The sequence below is a fragment of the Coregonus lavaretus genome (genome assembly GCF_964263955.1).
Source record: "Coregonus lavaretus genome assembly, chromosome: 20".
Lineage (NCBI taxonomy): Eukaryota > Metazoa > Chordata > Actinopteri > Salmoniformes > Salmonidae > Coregonus > Coregonus lavaretus.
Window position 1 is genome coordinate 34,412,535 of NC_140007.1, and position 18,693 is coordinate 34,431,227.

Sequence of the window (18,693 nt, forward strand, 5' to 3'; positions counted from 1 at the left end):
CATTTGTGGACCGGTTTTCCAAAGCCGCCCACTTCATTCCTCTCCCTAAGCTACCTTCCGTCAAAGAGATGGCCGGATCCACGGATTCCCAGTGGATATGGTCTCCGACCGGGGTTCTCGGGCAGAAGGTATCGCTGTCCACCCAAGATCTGCCCCTCCGGGTGGACTCCCGCAAACTTTCCCCCCGGTTTATCGGCCCTTTCCCCATCTCCAAGATCATTAGCCCCTCTTCTGTTCGTCTTCCGTATACATCCCACTTTTCATGTGGCTAGGGACATCCTGGACCCAGGCCTCAACGCCGGGTAGTACGCCGGGGGGGGGATGTGGTACTGTCACACCCTGATATGTTTCACCTGTCTTCGTGATTGTCTCCACGCCCCCCCCCCCCCCAGGTGTCGCCCATCTTCCCCATTATCCCCAGTGTATTTATACCTGTGTTCTCTGTTTGTCTGTTGCCAGTTAGTTTTGTTTCGTCAAGCCTACCAGCGTTTTTCCCCTTGCTCCTGTCTTTCTCTAAGTTCCTGTTTTCTAGTTTTCCCAGTATTGACCATTCAGCCTGCCCTGAGCCTGCCTGCCGTTCTGTACCTTTTGGACTCTGATCTGGATTACTGACCTCTGCCTGCCCTTGACCTGTCGTTTGCCTGCCACCCGTTTTTGTAATAAACTTTTGTTACTTCGACACTGTCTTCATCTGGGTCTTCTCCTGAAACGTGATATCTACCTGGAACCTAAAAGGGTTCTCCTATGGGGACAGCCGAAGAACCCTTTTAGGTTCTAGATAGCGCCTTTTTTAAATTTTATTTATATATATGAGTGTAGGATGTCCCTCACTTCTGATATTCCCAGGGTTTCTTTTGCAGGTACAGTTATGACAACACAGTTAAGATTAGGTCATTAAGGCGACCACTCTACTGGTGGAATGTGTTTTTAGTGTGCTGAGACTTGATGCCAGAGAGGGTCTGAACCTCCATGTCCACAGGTCTAGGACAGATCCCTCTCCCGTGGTTCCTTCTCAGGTTGCTGAAGAGCGCTCAGTCCCCCTCCGAGGTCACTTTACTGCCATTGAACCAGGCAGTCCTGCAGGCTGAGAGGAACAGGACAAAGAGACAGTGTGTGACCCCCCTCTGTTTTGGTAAAAAGCTGAGGAATGGGCCTGGAGAAATGTAACCACTCTCAAATTCATAGACAGAGCTGTGGATGCAAGGACTGACCATCCATGATATCAAAATGATAGTTTTTTCCCATGTTTTGAGGCTATACAGTGGTTGTTTACATTTGCTTTGGTTACAAACATTGGAAAACCAGCTTATATTTTGGGTTCTGATGGGGTACGACAGTTGAACTTAGCTCATGAGGCATTTATAAGTTATATTCCTCAATCAATGGGTACATATCATTAATTTATAAGTCCAAAAATGGATGGAGCAACTGCAGGTTGCCCCTTTAACTAAAACACTGATACTGTAGACTGTGACAGGTATAATGCTGTATGTTCTCCTTGGATGGTACTTAGTCTCCAAGCCAGAGGTAAAGATGTGGGCGTTTGCAGCAATAACAGACCAAATTGAAAAGATCTGAAAATAAAATGAAAATGAGCACACAAAAAAAAAATACGTTATTTATTTTCACTTGAAAGAGGAGTTCATACATTATCTTTTTAAACATTGTACAGACATTTATATTAATATAACTACATGTGTTGTATTAACAATCTAATTAATCAATAATACATACTTTACAGGGCAAAAGATCTACAACAAAACAGAAAAAAAGGTTTTACACCTAATATTTTAAATGACATACAGTAAATTATTTATACATTATTTCAAATAATATTGCATTTTTCATATTACCAATGAATGATCAATGGATTAGAATGTATATGAACTATTAAAGAAATTAGAATAAAGTTGAATATCCTCATGGAAACTATAGTAATAAGTAATATTATAACAAAATATTTAAAAAGTAATACACACAAGAAGGTTTCTGTAGTTGTAAGAGCACAGGTCCTCATCTGCACGTAAAGTGTGTAAGATTGACTGGAATGGAGGCATGGCCAATCCCTCTTCACTATCAAGTTGAAGACTGCCATTTCAAATGAGCGTCTGAAAAATAGGTTTGGTCCCCTGGTATCCTTGATATAACAGACTTCCTGTGTGGACCGTCATTAGCTCTTCCCCTAACCTTGAGACACACCACCTGGGATGAGCCAGTCATGTAAAATCAATCCAACATGGAGTAGCAGCATTCTGCCAACAGGATTATGTTCAGTAGGCACAAACGGATGAAAACGGACAGAAATTGAAAGAAAGAAATGTCCAGGTACTATCTGAACTTTTCTGTTGCAAAACGTTTTACTACAAACATGAATGAACATTACCCAGTTGCACCTCACCAGCTGTCCTCCACCCCTCTTTGTGGGGTCTTCTCAGGAAGTTCAGGTTTCTCCAGTAGGCCTAATCTCTCTCTTTCTCTGCACCCTGTTGTTCAGTGTGACTTTCCTGTTTTAATAGCAGGCTACAACAGGATATTTGTCTGAACGGGGACCACAACAGCAGCACGTTCACAACAATGTTATGCGAGGCAACATGATCGTTGTCTTTTTCCGTTGTTTTCAGGTAAATGGCCCAGCAGCCTATGACCTGCTAAATCTTTTTTACAAGCGCTTGAACTATCACTGTCCATCAAAACCTTGGTTCCATCCCCCTGTCCTCACCCTGCCAGCCTCTCAAAACCCCCTTTTATGTTTGGTAAACAGGCTTGGAAATGGATACCCATCAGTATTAGAGCATGATTTCTTGTTTTACAATGTGAGGCGAGAGGATTTCAACATAATACAGAGAGCTGAGGCACGGATTAGCAATGGAAAGGAGAGAAAAATAGGAGATTATGATTTAGATGATAATGTATGCTACTCTTTGCCGGAGTGTGGGTGGTGAAGTAGGACGACAAGTGAGGAATACTGGAACAGTTAGTTGAGATTCAATTACTGTACATAATATGCCTACATGTACTGTTGGTCTCAGAGAATATAGGAAATGTAGCGTTCTAAGAATAAACTTGGCAAACTTGTCATTTTGGTACAGGATAGAGGCAGATAGCTCCAATTTGGAATAGGAGAGATGCACATAGATCCAGTGACATGCCTTTCCACCCCACCCTGAGGATGAGAGTGACTCATTAGTAACAGTAGAGAGATGGAAGCATCAGAGACTATGTGTCGGTCCTCTATACGGTGTCCATATTAGGACAGACACCTATCTGTACGCCTCTCTGGCTATTTGTTAGTCCTAGGGATGACTCTACACGTATTAGACTGCCGCAGGAAGAACATCTCACCTGTTGGGTGTCACCACTTTCCTCAGCTTTCTGCAGTTAACAATGGGCTTCGTTAAGACAGAGGGACCTCAGGGTCAGGGTGCTGTTAAATGCCACTGTGTCTGACAAAGATGCTGCAGTCTAAAGTAACAAGGAACGTTTAGAATAACTGGCAACACAGGGTCGTTGTTGTTATGCATCATTCCTGATAGGCCGGCGGTCATAGTGAGGGTTGGTTGTCTGATAGGAACTCACCTGAGGCCAGCTGTCAAGATGATATATCACCAGGAAGCTGTAGCATGTAGATGACCTGATGCTTAGAATACAAAGTGGATAAATAATCACATATTTTGACAGTATTTGGATAGTCCATCTATAGATACTGTACTTAAAGATGCACTCCAGCTATTTTTAACCTTGCCTTTTGAAAAACAATAGCCAAGTAGAAATACAGTAATGTACACACACTTAAGGGTAAAAAAATAAGTTGTGCCATGTCATGAGAATAATATACCTGGACCACATTTGAGATGTGCCTTTTGTTAAGTAAATTAGTTGATACATGAGGTGAAAAGGAACCTGCAGTGCCACTTTAATAACAAACTATTGTAGCAAATCTGGGGGGTAGCTCTGACTGGGACTCGAACCTTAACTGTTACGCCAAGATGTCCGAACCTCTTGATGAGGTCGCTAGGTGTTGGGTTAAGGTCGCTACGCTATCAATAGAACATCAGTATGTTAAACTGCATGTCTGTTGATGTCACTGTATGTGAACAGGTTTGCTACAAAATAGACTCTACCTTTCATTCGAACCATAGCTGCATACATACTATGCATTGCCCAACAAACAAAATATGAACTGTAAGTGAAAATACTCAGGTATGAATAGAGTGGGTAGATTAAGATACAATAGGACCAGTGAACAGGTATATTGGCTGTTGGCTAAGCATTACACCTGAAATTAGGTCACAGGGACACAACTCTTCTCAGTCTAATTAACATGAATGTATTCAATTTGGCATTTGTTGGGCTTAGTGTGAAGATTTACGATGTCATAAAATACTAGATGCAAAAGATATGCTGTTACCGATAAGTTTCCTTTCAGTCCTATCACTTATTATATTATATTATATATATTATATATTATTATATTATTATATTATTATAACATTAGTGAAAGACACAGAAGATCAACACCAGTGACTCTGTAAGTATACCTAAATAAAATGTTACATTTTGGGATTTTACACTTGAATATGAATATTTGGAGAAAGATGGAGAAAAATAACAAGAAATGTTCCAAATGTATTGACGTTGTGTATAAACAATATTTGATCTTTACCTGAACCTTGATCCCTAGTCATCCACACTGAATAGAAATGGCCAATGGCATAATCCCTATTACATAAACACAGCCATTGTGACATGAACGATGAAAGTTTACTCTCACCACAACCCAAGCATCACATACTCTTTTGACCCTAGGGTTAGAAATCCCCCTACATAATGTGACAAGATTACTTGTCCTCACATTTTCAAAGTGATATTGATTTGTAAATTCATTTCAGCACAGCCTTCCACGCTTCTTATGAACAGCCTAACGGTGCATCTAATCTTGTTATGTAACCATCCGTTGCCAAGTGATTATCTCTAGAAGTATCCCAAGGCTAGATTGTCTCGTGCAATCCCAGCAGCAAATGTGAATTCAACAATGACTTTTTGACTGTAACTGCAAGAATGTGTTTTTGGTCGTCTGTTTTGACGTTTGGCCATGTGCATACATACAGTAGTATGTATCCAATGTTACATGGCCAGCAATCAATAACAACTAAACTTTTCTTTATGTTCATGGGACTAGGGCTGTTACGGTGACCGTATTACCGCCGTTTAGTCACGGTAATTAGGCTTCTCCAAGCTCTGATGCTGCTGATGGTCATTAGTAGCCTACCAAACTTACTAACTGCCTGGTACTCAGCACTGTATTGTCCCTCTAATCACTCTGACATCAATGCAAATATTTTCACAAATCTAATCAAACACTTCATGAGAGCCCATGAGCTCATGTTGCGCAACATTTCTATAGGCTATGCAATTGCGTGAAAAAACAGTGTGTTGATGTCCTCTATTAAAAAGAGGAGGATCCCATCAGCTTTCTATAGGCTAGGCCTACTATATACACTACCAGTCAAATGTTTGGACACACCTACTCATTCAAAGGTTTTTCTTTATTTTTACTATTTTTTACATTGTAGAATAATAGTGAAGACATCAAAACTATGAAATAACACATATGGAATCATGTAGTAACCAAGAAAGTGTTAAACAAATCAAATCAGAAGATAGCCCTTTTTGGTAAAAGACCAAGTCCATATTATGTCAAAAACAGCTCAAATATGCAAAGAGAAACGACAGTACATCATTACTTTAAGACATGAAGGTCAGTCGATACGGAACATTTCAAGAACTTTGAACGTTTCTTCAAGTGCAGTCGCAAAAACCATCAAGCGCTATGATGAAACTGGCTCTCATGAGGACAGGAATGGAAGACCCAGACTTATCTCTGCTGCAGGGGATAAGTTCATTAGCGTTACCAGTCTCAGAAATTGCAGCCCAAATAAATGCTTCACAGAGTTCAAGTAACAGACACATCTCAACATCAACTGTTCAGAGGGGACTGTGTGAATCAGGCCTTCATGGTCGAATTGCTGCAAAGAAACCACTACTAAAGGACACCAATAAGAAGAAGAGACCTGCTTGGGCCAAGAAACACGAGCAATGGACATTAGACCAGTGGAAATTTGTCCTTTGGTCTGGAGTCCAAATTGGAGATTTTTGGTTCCAACCGCAGTGTCTTTGTGAGACGTAGTGTGGGTGAATGGATGATCTCCGCATGTGTATTTCCCACCGTAAAGCATGGAGGAGGAGGTGTTATGGTGTGGGGGTGCTTTGCTGGTGACACTGTCTGTGATTTATTTAGAATTCAAGGCACACTTAACCAGCATGGCTACCACAGCATTCTGCAGCAATTCGCCATCCCATCTGGTTTGGGCTTAGTAGGACTATCATTTGTTTTTCAACAGGACAATGACCCAACACACCTCCAGGCTGTGTAAGGGCTATTTTACCAAGATGGAGAGTGATGGAGTGCTGCATCAGATGACCTGGCCTTCACAATCACCCGACCTCAACCCAATTGAGATGGTGTGAGATGAGTCGGACGGCAGAGTGAAGGAAAAGCAGCCAACAAGTGCTCAGCATATGTGGAAACTCCTTAAAGACTGTTGGAAAAGCATTCCAGGTGAAGCTGGTTGAGAGAATGCCAAGAGTGTGCAAAGTTGTCATAAAGGCAAAGGGTGGCTATTTGAAGAATCTCAAATATAAAATATATTTTGATTTGTTTAACACTTTTTTGGTTACTACATGATTCCATATGTGTTATTTCATAGTTCTGATGTCTTCACTATTATTCTACAATGTAGAAAATAGTAAAAAATAAAGAAAAACCCTTGAATGAGTAGGTGTGTCCAAACTTTTGACTGGTACTGTAAATGTGGACAGTTCTTCCAACAGCTTCAATATGCGCCTCGGAATTCGATAAGGACGGGCGCAGTTGAGTCCCTGATGTGTCTGTCTTCACTTGTAGCCTGTGAGAAGGACCTGATCATGTGACGGGCATCGGCTAATAAGAATTGAGATATCTGAGAGAGCCATGTGAGTGAGAGGTGCTTTGGAGCACGCAGCTGGGATAATGGCATTATAATGATTATATTCAGTCCAAGGGCACAACAGCCACTGGCCATAAATGCATTGATATTTTTAGGGGGAATTACGGCCACACAAAGGGGATGCCAATGGGAAATTCGAGGCATTATCAAGTGCTTGTCAAATTGTGAATGAGAGACTGATGAAGTGTGTAGCCTGCGCAAAAAAAACAAAGCAGAGGTCATTCGTTTCATGCGACTTTTTTCAAATCATCATTAGAGTCGCATCATGCAGCCTTAGAATGTATTAAAAATCTAAACATATAGCCCAACGTTTGTATCACAACTAAAGCTGCATAAATAACTCTAAGCATATAGGAGGACCTGTTTCTTTGCTTACAGCTCAACACAGAATAACCGCATGTGCGCACTCCCTCAAATTTTTTGGAGAAAATATCCTTTCTATTTTCTTCAGCTATTTTCTTCATACTATAAAATAATGCCATGGAATTCTAAGCAGATCTTGTCTGCTAAATGAACTAGTGTAGCCCACAGCGATATGGCATAGCCAGATCAGGGCCTAACATAAGGTTAACTCAAAGTATGCTATTCTGTTCTTCTGAAATAGACTACATTTTCTTCATATCATGTTTCTTTAGACGTGTCTAAAATAAATAATGGATTTATTGTGATGGTGTAGCTAATATTAAATGGATTTATTAGACATTTTTAAATGTAGATGTTCCAAAGGTCTGCATCAGTGGCTTGTAGGCTATGCGTGGAAGCCAAGAGATGCTACATGTGTTTATGTTAATTAACAGTCAATTACTGTGAGACCAGCAGTTATTTGCTTGACAATCACCAGCTGACAAAATGTCATGACCGCCACAGCCCTACATGGGACCTATTTGTTGGGATGCTTCCTCTTCCACTGTTGCAATGTAATATGTATGTAATGCTGGTAGAACAGAGCAGTAAAAATGAAGTATAAAAGCATTTTCAAATGCTGCTACGGTTACTTATTATATAAACATTTGCCATGCCTTATCTGATAATCATAGTATATGTCACGGATTTAGCCGAGGCTGCTCCTCCTCCTTGCTCGGGCAGGCTTCGGCGTTCGTCGTCCCCGGAGTACTAGCTGCCACCGATCTAGGTTTCAGCAATCATCTAGATTGGTCTGCTTTGTGTACACCTTGATGTGTTTCCCGTTATAACCCCTGTCTGTCATTCGTTTGTTGTGTGTGATTGTTCTCCGTTTGTTTTCGGCAGGTCTGTGTATTGCGATTATTGTTCCTCCCTGTTTTGGAGGTTTTATTGTTTTGTACTTTTCATTACGTTTATTAGTAAAGTACATCTGCCAGTCTCTCGGTGTCCTGCGCTTGACTTCGTTCACCGCATACACGTTTATCCTGACAGTAATAATAATAGAACTGGGTAAAAATAATATGACTGGGAAAAGAACACGACTCACAAGATTATAAATAGCACATTAATTTTGTTTTAATTAAGAAACACTGAGGGAGGGGAAGAGTCCTTCCTTTCAACACGAAATGGTTCAGTCAGGAACAAGAGCAGTATCATCCAATGGACAATAATATTATGTGTAGTAAACTTCCATTCACTAGAAATTTGTGACGGTCTTTTTCAACATGTCTTTAATCCAAAAAATGAAACATAGACAATATTAACAATTTCAAAAAAAGGTGAAATAATATCTTCATCAATGATGAGTGCCCATATTTACTTCATACATACTCAGTACATCAACCATACCCAATTATATCTTATGATTAAGACCACACAAATAGGGCATTCAATGTATTAATGATATGTGATTGTGTGATGTATTTCTCATCTGTGTTTATGCAGTGTTTTCTCCTGTCAATTACACAATAAACACATTGTAACCTTTCCCAATGAGTAATGGTAACTCTACTCAGTGTGACATACAGAGCCTAAGATCCTCAATTTTGTCATCTCAAACCAGAGCCATACTGTATATATAGATCTATAGATACACATAGATCTATTTGGGTCTGCCACAAAGCAGTTGACAACCCCTTGTCAGGCTGATGTTACTGTCGGTTACCACAGTTCCACAGACACTCCACAGAGACTGTATAGGCCGAGGGGTCATTGTGAGAACTCCAGTCGGGGAAGACACTTGGAAGAACGGTATTAAAAATCCAACATGAAGGGAACAGGGGGATGTGGGGAGGCAATACACAATAACCCAAGAAAACTATTATGGCAAGCTTTTCTGATTGCTCTACAACAGCCGAATCAAGCCTGAAATAAACATCAGAAATGAATAAAACAAAGAAACAAAAAGAAATGAAAAGAAATGTAAATGAAGCAACTTTAAGTGAAATGATAGTGCTCATTTTAGAATATTAATCAACATAATCTTAAACTTACAAAAAGTGAAAAGTTTGTGAATCTCATGAAGTGAACTATGATGCCATATTTGTAATGTGGTCAACCAGTATGGGCGAGCATGCTCATTGGAGCTCCAAAGGTCACAGCTAGCACGCACCCCACCAGGGAGGTTTCAACTGCATTCTCCCACTACTGAAGTAATCTACTCTGTCTGCTGTATATCTACTGTTAGTCTCCTCCAATTCGTCTACCCCAAGTTATGGAAGCCATATCCATGTCAAAATATTTTGGCATGAATCTGCTTGCATAGTGTGTTAGGTACAACAACTAACAAAATTATGCAGCTGCTGAGTTCCATATCAGACCTGTTAGTTCTATGAGACCTACTGAGGCTAGTTGCCACTGAACCTGAAAATGACTGAGGCAGTTCTGCGTTAACCCTCCTGAGGATTTAGATGGCGAGACGCGCACATAAAGTACACACGCATACAGTACAAAGACATACAGTACACACACAATATCATATAGGGATGAAAAGATGGTCCCGTGTGGCTCAGTTGGTAGAGCATAGCGCTTGCAACGCCAGGGTTGTGGGGTTGATTCCCACGGTGGACCAGTGTGAAAAAGTACAAAACATTTACAGTGCACTACTGTAAGTTGTAAGTCTGCTAAATCAGGGTTTCCCAAAGTCGGTCCTGGGTCGCCCTAGCACTACACAGCTGATTCAAATAATCAAAGCTGGATGATGAACCGCTCATATTAAAAAACATCAAAATACAATCTCCATGTATTCTTTAAAACACCTCCTTGCTGTCTTTTGAGATCTACTCAATCAATTAGGACTCACGAGGAGACAGAGCCACACTAAAAATACTAAAATAAACCTCAGATTTCATCTGGAGAACAACACAACCTCCCCAACCTCAGGAGAGGTGAATGAAAATAGGCACATGTGTAGCATGTATTTTACACTAATATTATTTGAAATTTAGAAATGAAGAAAATGTAACAACACATGTACTACATTAATATAAGGAGCCAGACAAATGAGTGTTAGTGCTCTGTATTTTCATGTCTGACTTAATAGCACCAAGTTTTTAAAAAACAACTTACAGACACAAAAGAGGCAACCATGCTAGGTGTGGGAAGGCAAGTGATTTTAAAATCAGATCAGAAATGATTTGGCAGAATTGAAAAGCACCATTACTTCTAATAGCGTTCTGTTTGTTTTTTAAATCCTGTCTTCCCCTGAGATGAGTCTTGATACTGCTTTGTGCCGTGACCTCTGTGACCCCTCTACCAATAGTGTAACAAGGCTGTGAGCATGCTCGCCCCTCAGGTTCCCCTACAGAAGTGAAGAAGAAAGTAGAAGGCCTAAATGTCTTCAAGTATTAACAAAACTAGGCCCTTAAAAAAGCCCTGGACACACAGTATTAGAACCCAGAATCAACTCCAGGACAAAGAAGAGCAGTTATGGTTAGTTTGCATGTTTTCCCCACAAATATATAATATATATTTATATTTATATAAATAAAAATTCAGTGCTGTAAAAACATCTCCAACTCCATAGGATCTGACCCATCGTAGAAGGCCTATAGCGTTTTACTCTCTTGTTCTCATGGCTAAAAGCTACTGCCGGGAGTATGTAAACTGTACTGGATCTCCTGTGTTAATAGTCCTTGACCTTCATTGACAATACAACACTGAGGAAGTGAAGACTTGTTAATATCATTTCATTTTTTCTCTTTTTTTTGGTTTAATGCACACAGAGCAAAATATCATTTTGTGTTGTGTATCTTTGTGTTTGGTAGGAGCAAAGCACCATGTTTGTATCAAACTGACTGTATGTGTATGCATGTGTGTAAGTCTCTGTGTGTTTGCGTGTAACTGTGAATGTGTGCGTGTGTATCTTGTCTCCATAGTCTCTGGGTGTGTGTGTGTGTGTGTGCATGTGTGTGGGGGGGGGGGGAGACGCTATAGGTCTATGAGGAGCAACGGCCCACGTTGATGCCATTCTCTGCAGTGGCCTGCAGCTCGATGGGTCTGGCCAGCTGCTCTCCCGGCCGGGCGTTCATCAAAGACAGGTTCCTCACACAGCCTTCGAGCCCCGAGGAGAACTTCCCTCCCGTCATCGCAGATATGTCCGGAGCTCCCCCTGTAACACACAAACACACACATGAGTACACGCACGCACACACAGTCAATCTCAGTGCATGTCCTTAGAGAAGACACAATATCACCTCTGTCAATCAGTCATTTCCCTATAGATTTGGGACACTGTACTTTCAAACTCTTAATTATTGTCCCTTTCCAAGAAAATATTTAAGGTACTGTATTTCTCTACTCTAAGGAGACTTTGAAATATAATACTTGACATTTTCCCAATAGGTCCCTAACGGGAAGGAGACGTACCCAGGTATACATTGCCTTTGGTGTTCACCATGATACTTTTGCCTTGTGATTGTCCTCGTCGAATGGCTCCGCCGTCTATCTGAATATATCCCTGTTTACCAGTTCTGATCACACACACACACAGAAGAAAAAATTCCTTACTCGTATAATCAATACACTTCATCACAAAGCACAGAGTACATTCGTTGAGAAAATAAATCACCACCAAAATTATATATTTTTTATATTCTATTAAAAATAGATCTTCCACTGTATGTGGAATAAGAGGTGAATAATACAAGGTGTAACAGAGCATGAGAGTGGAAAGTCATGTACGTTACCTCACAGCAGTGACCTTGTGCCATCTGCCATCGTTGATGGGCTCTCTGGACTGGATCTGAGACTCTCCACTGCCCAGCTGGTAGCTGTGGACAGACAGGGAGCATGCAACAGCAGCATTACTACTGGGACTACACAGAGGAGAATAAGGAACTACAGTGGGGTCCGAAATGATTGACACCCTTGATAAAGATGAGCAAGAATGACTGTATAAAATAAATAATTACAATACTGAGCTATATTGTATGCTAAAAAAAATAGGGACATTTTATAATTTTATACTAATACAATTGCTCAGAGAAAGAGATTTTGTTTAACAAGTAATATTTTTTTCTCTCAAAAAGGCAGGGGTCAAAACTATTGACACCCCTGTTGTTAGAGGAGGGGGTTGCAATTCCGGAGCGATCCACTAGGTGTCCTTCTCCGACAACCTTAGGCACCTCCTCACTCACAGTCTGGACTAATAATGATCCTATTGGTGTCACCTGTGTCTACCTGTTCACCTGTGTATTTATGCCCTCACTTCCCTGTGTTCCCTTGCTCAGTTTTCTCTGCTAGTTTCTCTATGCTCAGCAGTCTGATCGGAGAAGTATGTACAGGTACTCGAGAAGTGTTCTCCCTGTTTCTTTATTATTTCAGTCGTAGTTACTTTTTCGTATTTTGGCTGTCAGCTTGTTTTTGGAGACTTATTTGCTCCACCTTTCTTTTATCGTGTTAAGTCCGTTATGTTGTATCCTGGTTTTGGGACCACCAGTAAAGATCCTTGTTTCACCATCTCTGCCTACTGCCTACTGTCTATCCTGCACCGCACCTGGGTCACACCTCACACCAACCCTTACAGAAAACTGAGCCAATATGGACCCAGCAGCACAGTATCGGAGCGCATTGGCAATGCAGGGAGCTATGCTGAACCAACACGACCGCAGCATGCAGCAGATCACAGAGAACCTCCGTTGCCAATGGACACCCGACCAGCCCGGCAGCCGGCGGAGCAGAAGCCGCGGTAGCGGCGTCTCCAGTCTCACCTGCAACATCGCGGGAACCCCGCCTACCACCTCTGGAGAGGTATGACGGACGTCCAGAGGGCTGCAGGGTATTCCCTGGTATTCAGCCTACAACCCTTCTCCTTCCCGAAGGAGCAGGGCCGGGTGGCCTACATCATCACTTTGTTGACGAGTCGGGCCCTTTCCTGGGCTACCGCGGAGTGGGAGAGCCAAACTCTGGCATGCTCCGACTACTACCAGTTCACCCGGGAGCTACGCAAGGTGTTCGACACCTCTCGGGTGGTGTCGGGGCACTAGGCCGGGAGGCGGCTCACGGCCTGTCGGCAGGGTGACCGTTCGGTGGCGGGCCACTCCGTGGAGTTCCGGACTCGGGCTCGAGAGGCAGGATGGGAGGAGGCCGCCCTGGTCGTCCTTTACGCTCAGGGCTATCGGAGGGGATGAAGGATGAACTCTCCTTCAGGGAGCTGCCTGAGTGACTGGATGGCCTCGTCAACCTCTCGGTGCGGGTAGACAATCGCCGTTGTGAGAGGGAGCACAAGAGAGGGATGACGCAAGGCACACCTCCGCGTCCCCCTATCAGCCTGGAGGCTTTCCGCCGATTCAGGGAGGAGACACCTCAGGAGGAGGCTCTGCAGCTGGGTGTGGCGCGCTTGTCCAGGATGGAGAGGCAGAGGCGTCTGCGCCAGGGACGTTGCCTGTAGTGCGGCCAGGCAGGTCACCACTGCGACTCATACCCGGAGAAGCCAGGAAACGGGAGGGCTCGCTAATATCGGGAGGGGTGCTAGCGGAACCGAAACCCCAACTCCAGAGACTCCCGGACTTTTCTCACCATCAGGGTTCAGTGGGCCCGCGCTGCGTGTAGGGCGCATGTACTAGTGGATTCTGGGGCTGCGGGAAACCTGATGGACACGGGGCTAGCCCAAGGGTGGAGCGTTCCATTACTCTCCCTCTCCGAGCCAGTTCCAGTCATGGGCCTGGACGGCCGGCCATTGGGGTCGGGCTTCATCACCCTGCGCACTGTCCCCGTGCTGTCCGGGTGGCAGGGGGGCTATGGGAGGATATCCAGTATTTTATTGTGGACTCTCCGGAGTGTCCCCTCGTCCTCGGGCATCCCTGGCTGGTCGCCCACAAACCCTGGATAGACTGGTCCATGAGGCGGCTCATCCTGGAGGGAGGCTCCGCTCTTGTCCTGTTCCGGTCTCCACCGACCACTCATCAGCCCAAACCACCGTCCCAGACCACCTACCAGTCCTCACATCTTCCCCAGGTCCCGCACTCCGAACCGCCTACCGCCCTAGCAGCGGTTGAAACCGGGAGGATGGCGGCTACAGACTCCATCACCGGCCCAGACCTGGCAGGAGTTTCCCGGGAGTATTGGGATCTGGGGGAGGTGTTTAGTAAGATGCGTGCCAAGGGTTTACCTCCTCACAGGCCATACGACTGTGCTATCTATCTCCTGCCGGGCGCCATGCCCACACGAGGGCGATTGTTTTACTTGTCCTGGCCGGAGACAATGGCCATGAGGGAGTATATAGACGAGGCACTCGTCGAGGGTCACCTCCACCACCTCTACCTCACCCGCGGGCGCGGGCTTCTTCTTTGTGGGGAAAAAGAATGGTGGGCAGCGGCCGTGCATTGATTACCGGGCGCTCAACGGTCATTGTCCATTTGGAAGACCCATTTGCGACCAAGCTTTAACTTCCTGACTGATGTCTTGAGATGTTGCTTCAATATATCCACATAATTTTCCTTCCTCATGATGCCATCTATTTTGTGAAGTGCATCAGTCCCTCCTGCAGCAAAGCACCCCCACAGCATGATGCTGCCACCCCCGTGCTTCACGGTTGGGATGGTGTTCTTCAGCTTTCAAGTCCCCCCCTTTTCCTCCAAACATAACGATGGTCATTATGGCCAAACAGTTCTATTTTTGTTTCATCAGACCAGAGGACATTTCTCCAAAAAGTACGATGTTTGTCCCCATGTGCAGTTACAAACCGTAGTCTGGCTTTTTTATGGCGGTTTTGGAGCAGTGGCTTCTTCCTTGCTGAGCGGCCTTTCAGGTTATGTCGATATAGGACTCGTTTTAATGTGGATATAGATACTTTTGTACCTGTTTCCTCCAGCATCTTCACAAGGTCCTTTGCTGTTGTTCTGGGATTGATTTGCACTTTTCGCACCAAAGTACGTTCATCTCTAGGAGACAGAATGCGTCTCCTTCCTGAGCGGTATGACGGCTGCGTGGTCCCATGGTGTTTATACTTGGGTACTATTGTTTGTACAGATGAACGTGGTACCTTCAGGCGTTTGGAAATTGCTCCCAAGGATGAACCAGACTTATGGAGGTCTACACATTTTTTTCTGAGGTCTTGGCTGATTTCTTTTGCTTTTCCCATGATGTCAAGCAAAGAGGCACTGAGTTTGAAGGTTGGCCTTAAAATACATCCACAGGTACACCTCCAATTGACTCAAATGATGTCAATTAGCCTATCAGAAGCTTCTAAAGCCATGACATAATTTTCTGGAATTTTCCAAGCTGTTTAAAGGCACAGTCAACTTAGTGTATGTAAACTTCTGACCCACTGGAATTGTGATACAGTGAATTATAAGTGAAATAATCTGTCTGTAAACAATTGTTGGAAAAATTACTTGTGTCATGCACAAAGTAGATGTCCTAACCGACTTGTCAAAACTATAGTTTGTTAACAAGACATTTGTGGAGTGGTTGAAAAACAAGTTTTAATGACTCCAACCTAAGTGTACGTAAACTTCAGACTTCAACTGTACGTTACCAATCAGATATACGAAGAGTAAGCATGGGCATATTCCTTAGGATACCACCATAATCAAGACGAAAAACAGTGATGACAGTGATGCCTTCTTACCTGAAGACTAAGTGTCCGTTTTGCAGACCAAGACTGATAAAGTCCTTGCCCTTGCCTTGATCTCCAAGTTCCTGGAAATAAAGTTATTTATATGACAAATTATAGGAAAGTTATGACAGTATAATGACAGACAATAAAATAGCATATACTGTATCATATACAGCAGGGGTACTCAAGTACTACTTGAGAAGGTCCGGTCAGACAAATTTCCTAGGTGGCAAAGGTCCGGATGAATATTGTAATTTTTCGGCATAGTAACAAACCCCCACCTCGCAACCCATGCGACCCCAAACTGCTCACACCCTTCTTGTTGGCAGAGAGAAAATGTTACAGTTTAAACCTAATTTCCCACAATTCTTCAAATTTTGCATGGGGCAGAGATTTATTTTTCTATTTTAAAGCTAATTTCCTGCAATAATAATAATAAAAAATCCATGACTTATGTGAGTTTATGTGATACCAGGGGTCGAAGCCCAACCAAGTAGTCGAGAACCGCGGTCCGTATTGACCCCGTTCTGGGTCCGGATCCGGACCGCGGTCCGCCAGTTGAGTATGGGGGATATACTGTACAGTATATCTAACATACAGTACCAGTCAGAAGTTTGGACACACCTACAGTGGGGAGAAAAAGTATTTAGTCAGCCACCAATTGTGCAAGTTCTCCCACTTAAAAAGATGAGAGAGGCCTGTAATTCTCATCATAGGTACACGTCAACTATGACAGACAAATTGAGAAAAAAAATCCAGAAAATCACATTGTAGGATTTTTAATTTATGGTGGAAAATAAGTATTTGGTCACCTACAAACAAGCAAGATTTCTGGCTCTCACAGACCTGTAACTTCTTCTTTAAGAGGCTCCTCTGTCCTCCACTCGTTACCTATGTTAATGGCACCTGTTTGAACTTGTTATCAGTATAAAAGACACCTGTCCACAACCTCAAACAGTCACACTCCAAACTCCACTATGGCCAAGACCAAAGAGTTGTCAAAGGACACCAGAAACAAAATTGTAGACCTGCACCAGGCTGGGAAGAATGAATCTGCAATAGGTAAGCAGCTTGGTTTGAAGAAATCAACTGTGGGAGCAATTATTAGGAAATGGAAGACATACAAGACCACTGATAATCTCCCTCGATCTGGGGCTCCACGCAAGATCTCACCCCGTGGGGTCAAAATGATCACAAGAACGGTGAGCAAAAATCCCAGAACCACACAGGGGGACCTAGTGAATGACCTGCAGAGAGCTGGGACCAAAGTAACAAAGCCTACCATCAGTAACACACTACGCCGCCAGGGACTCAAATCCTGCAGTGTCAGACGTGTCCCCCTGCTTAAGCCAGTACATGTCCAGGCCCGTCTGAAGTTTGCTAGAGTGCATTTGGATGATCCAGAAGAGGATTGGGAGAATGTCATATGGTCAGATGAAACCAAAATAGAACTTTTTGGTAAAAACTCAACTCGTCGTGTTTGGAGGACAAAGAATGCTGAGTTGCATCCAAAGAACACCATACCTACTGTGAAGCATGGGGGTGGAAACATCATGCTTTGGGGCTGTTTTTCTGCAAAGGGACCAGGACGACTGATCCGTGTAAAGGAAAGAATGAATGGGGCCATGTATCGTGAGATTTTGAGTGAAAACCTCCTTCCATCAGCAAGGGCATTGAAGATGAAACGTGGCTGGGTCTTTCAGCATGACAATGATCCCAAACACACCGCCCGGGCAACGAAGGAGTGGCTTCGTAAGAAGCATTTCAAGGTCCTGGAGTGGCCTAGCCAGTCTCCAGATCTCAACCCCATAGAAAATCTTTGGAGGGAGTTGAAAGTCTGTGTTGCCCAGTGACAGCCCCAAAACATCACTGCTCTAGAGGAGATCTGCATGGAGGAATGGGCCAAAATACCAGCAACAGTGTGTGAAAACCTTGTGAAGACTTACAGAAAACGTTTGACCTGTGTTATTGCCAACAAAGGGTATATAACAAAGTATTGAGAAACTTTTGTTATTGACCAAATACTTATTTTCCACCATAATTTGCAAATAAATTCATAAAAAATCCTACAATGTGATTTTCTGGATTTTTTTTTCTCATTTTGTCTGTCATAGTTGACATGTACCTATGATGAAAATTACAGGCCTCTCTCATCTTTTTAAGTGGGATAACTTGCACAATTGGTGCCTGACTAAATACTTTTTTCCCCCATTGTACATGATTCCATATGTGTTATTTCATAGTTCTGATGTCTTCACTATTATTCTACAATGTAGAATATAGTAAAAATAAAGAAAAACCCTGGAATGAGTAGGTGTGTCCAAACTTTTGACTGGTACTGTATATCTGGATCATATATTAAAACCATTATGGATTTTTTCATATACTGAGCGCACAGGTTTTGTATTAAGACTTGTGGAGTTTCCTTTATTGTATAAGATACATACAAATATATTTTTTATACCTATTCAAAATTTGATCACAAACCTGAATCAAGCTCCTTTTGGTAGTACAGTACAAATGTTACATGCAACATAACAATGAGCATTGAAGCTGTCACAGCCATGGTGCATATTATACTACATACATATTATTGTTAAGGATTGATTGATTTAATTTATTTGTTAACTAAAGGTAGTAGGCTGCTCCAGCCGGAAACAACAACACATATACAGTCGTGGTCAG

The 18,693-nt window shown here is 42.9% G+C and overlaps 1 protein-coding gene across 1 annotated transcript in view; it reads right to left on the bottom strand.

Annotated features, from left to right (window-relative positions):
• Positions 1 to 8,510: 8,510 nt before the first annotated feature.
• The window catches only part of hspg2 (heparan sulfate proteoglycan 2), a 188,450-nt gene continuing 178,267 nt past the window's right edge, over positions 8,511 to 18,693 (bottom strand). Inside the window, exons 78-81 of the mRNA XM_084184593.1 lie at positions 16,021 to 16,091; positions 12,137 to 12,220; positions 11,817 to 11,920; positions 8,511 to 11,559 (exon numbers count right to left, since the gene is read on the bottom strand). Coding sequence (XP_084040719.1) covers positions 11,387 to 11,559; positions 11,817 to 11,920; positions 12,137 to 12,220; positions 16,021 to 16,091 — 432 coding nt within the window. The 3' untranslated portion in view covers positions 8,511 to 11,386. The remainder of the gene's footprint in view (positions 11,560 to 11,816; positions 11,921 to 12,136; positions 12,221 to 16,020; positions 16,092 to 18,693) is intronic.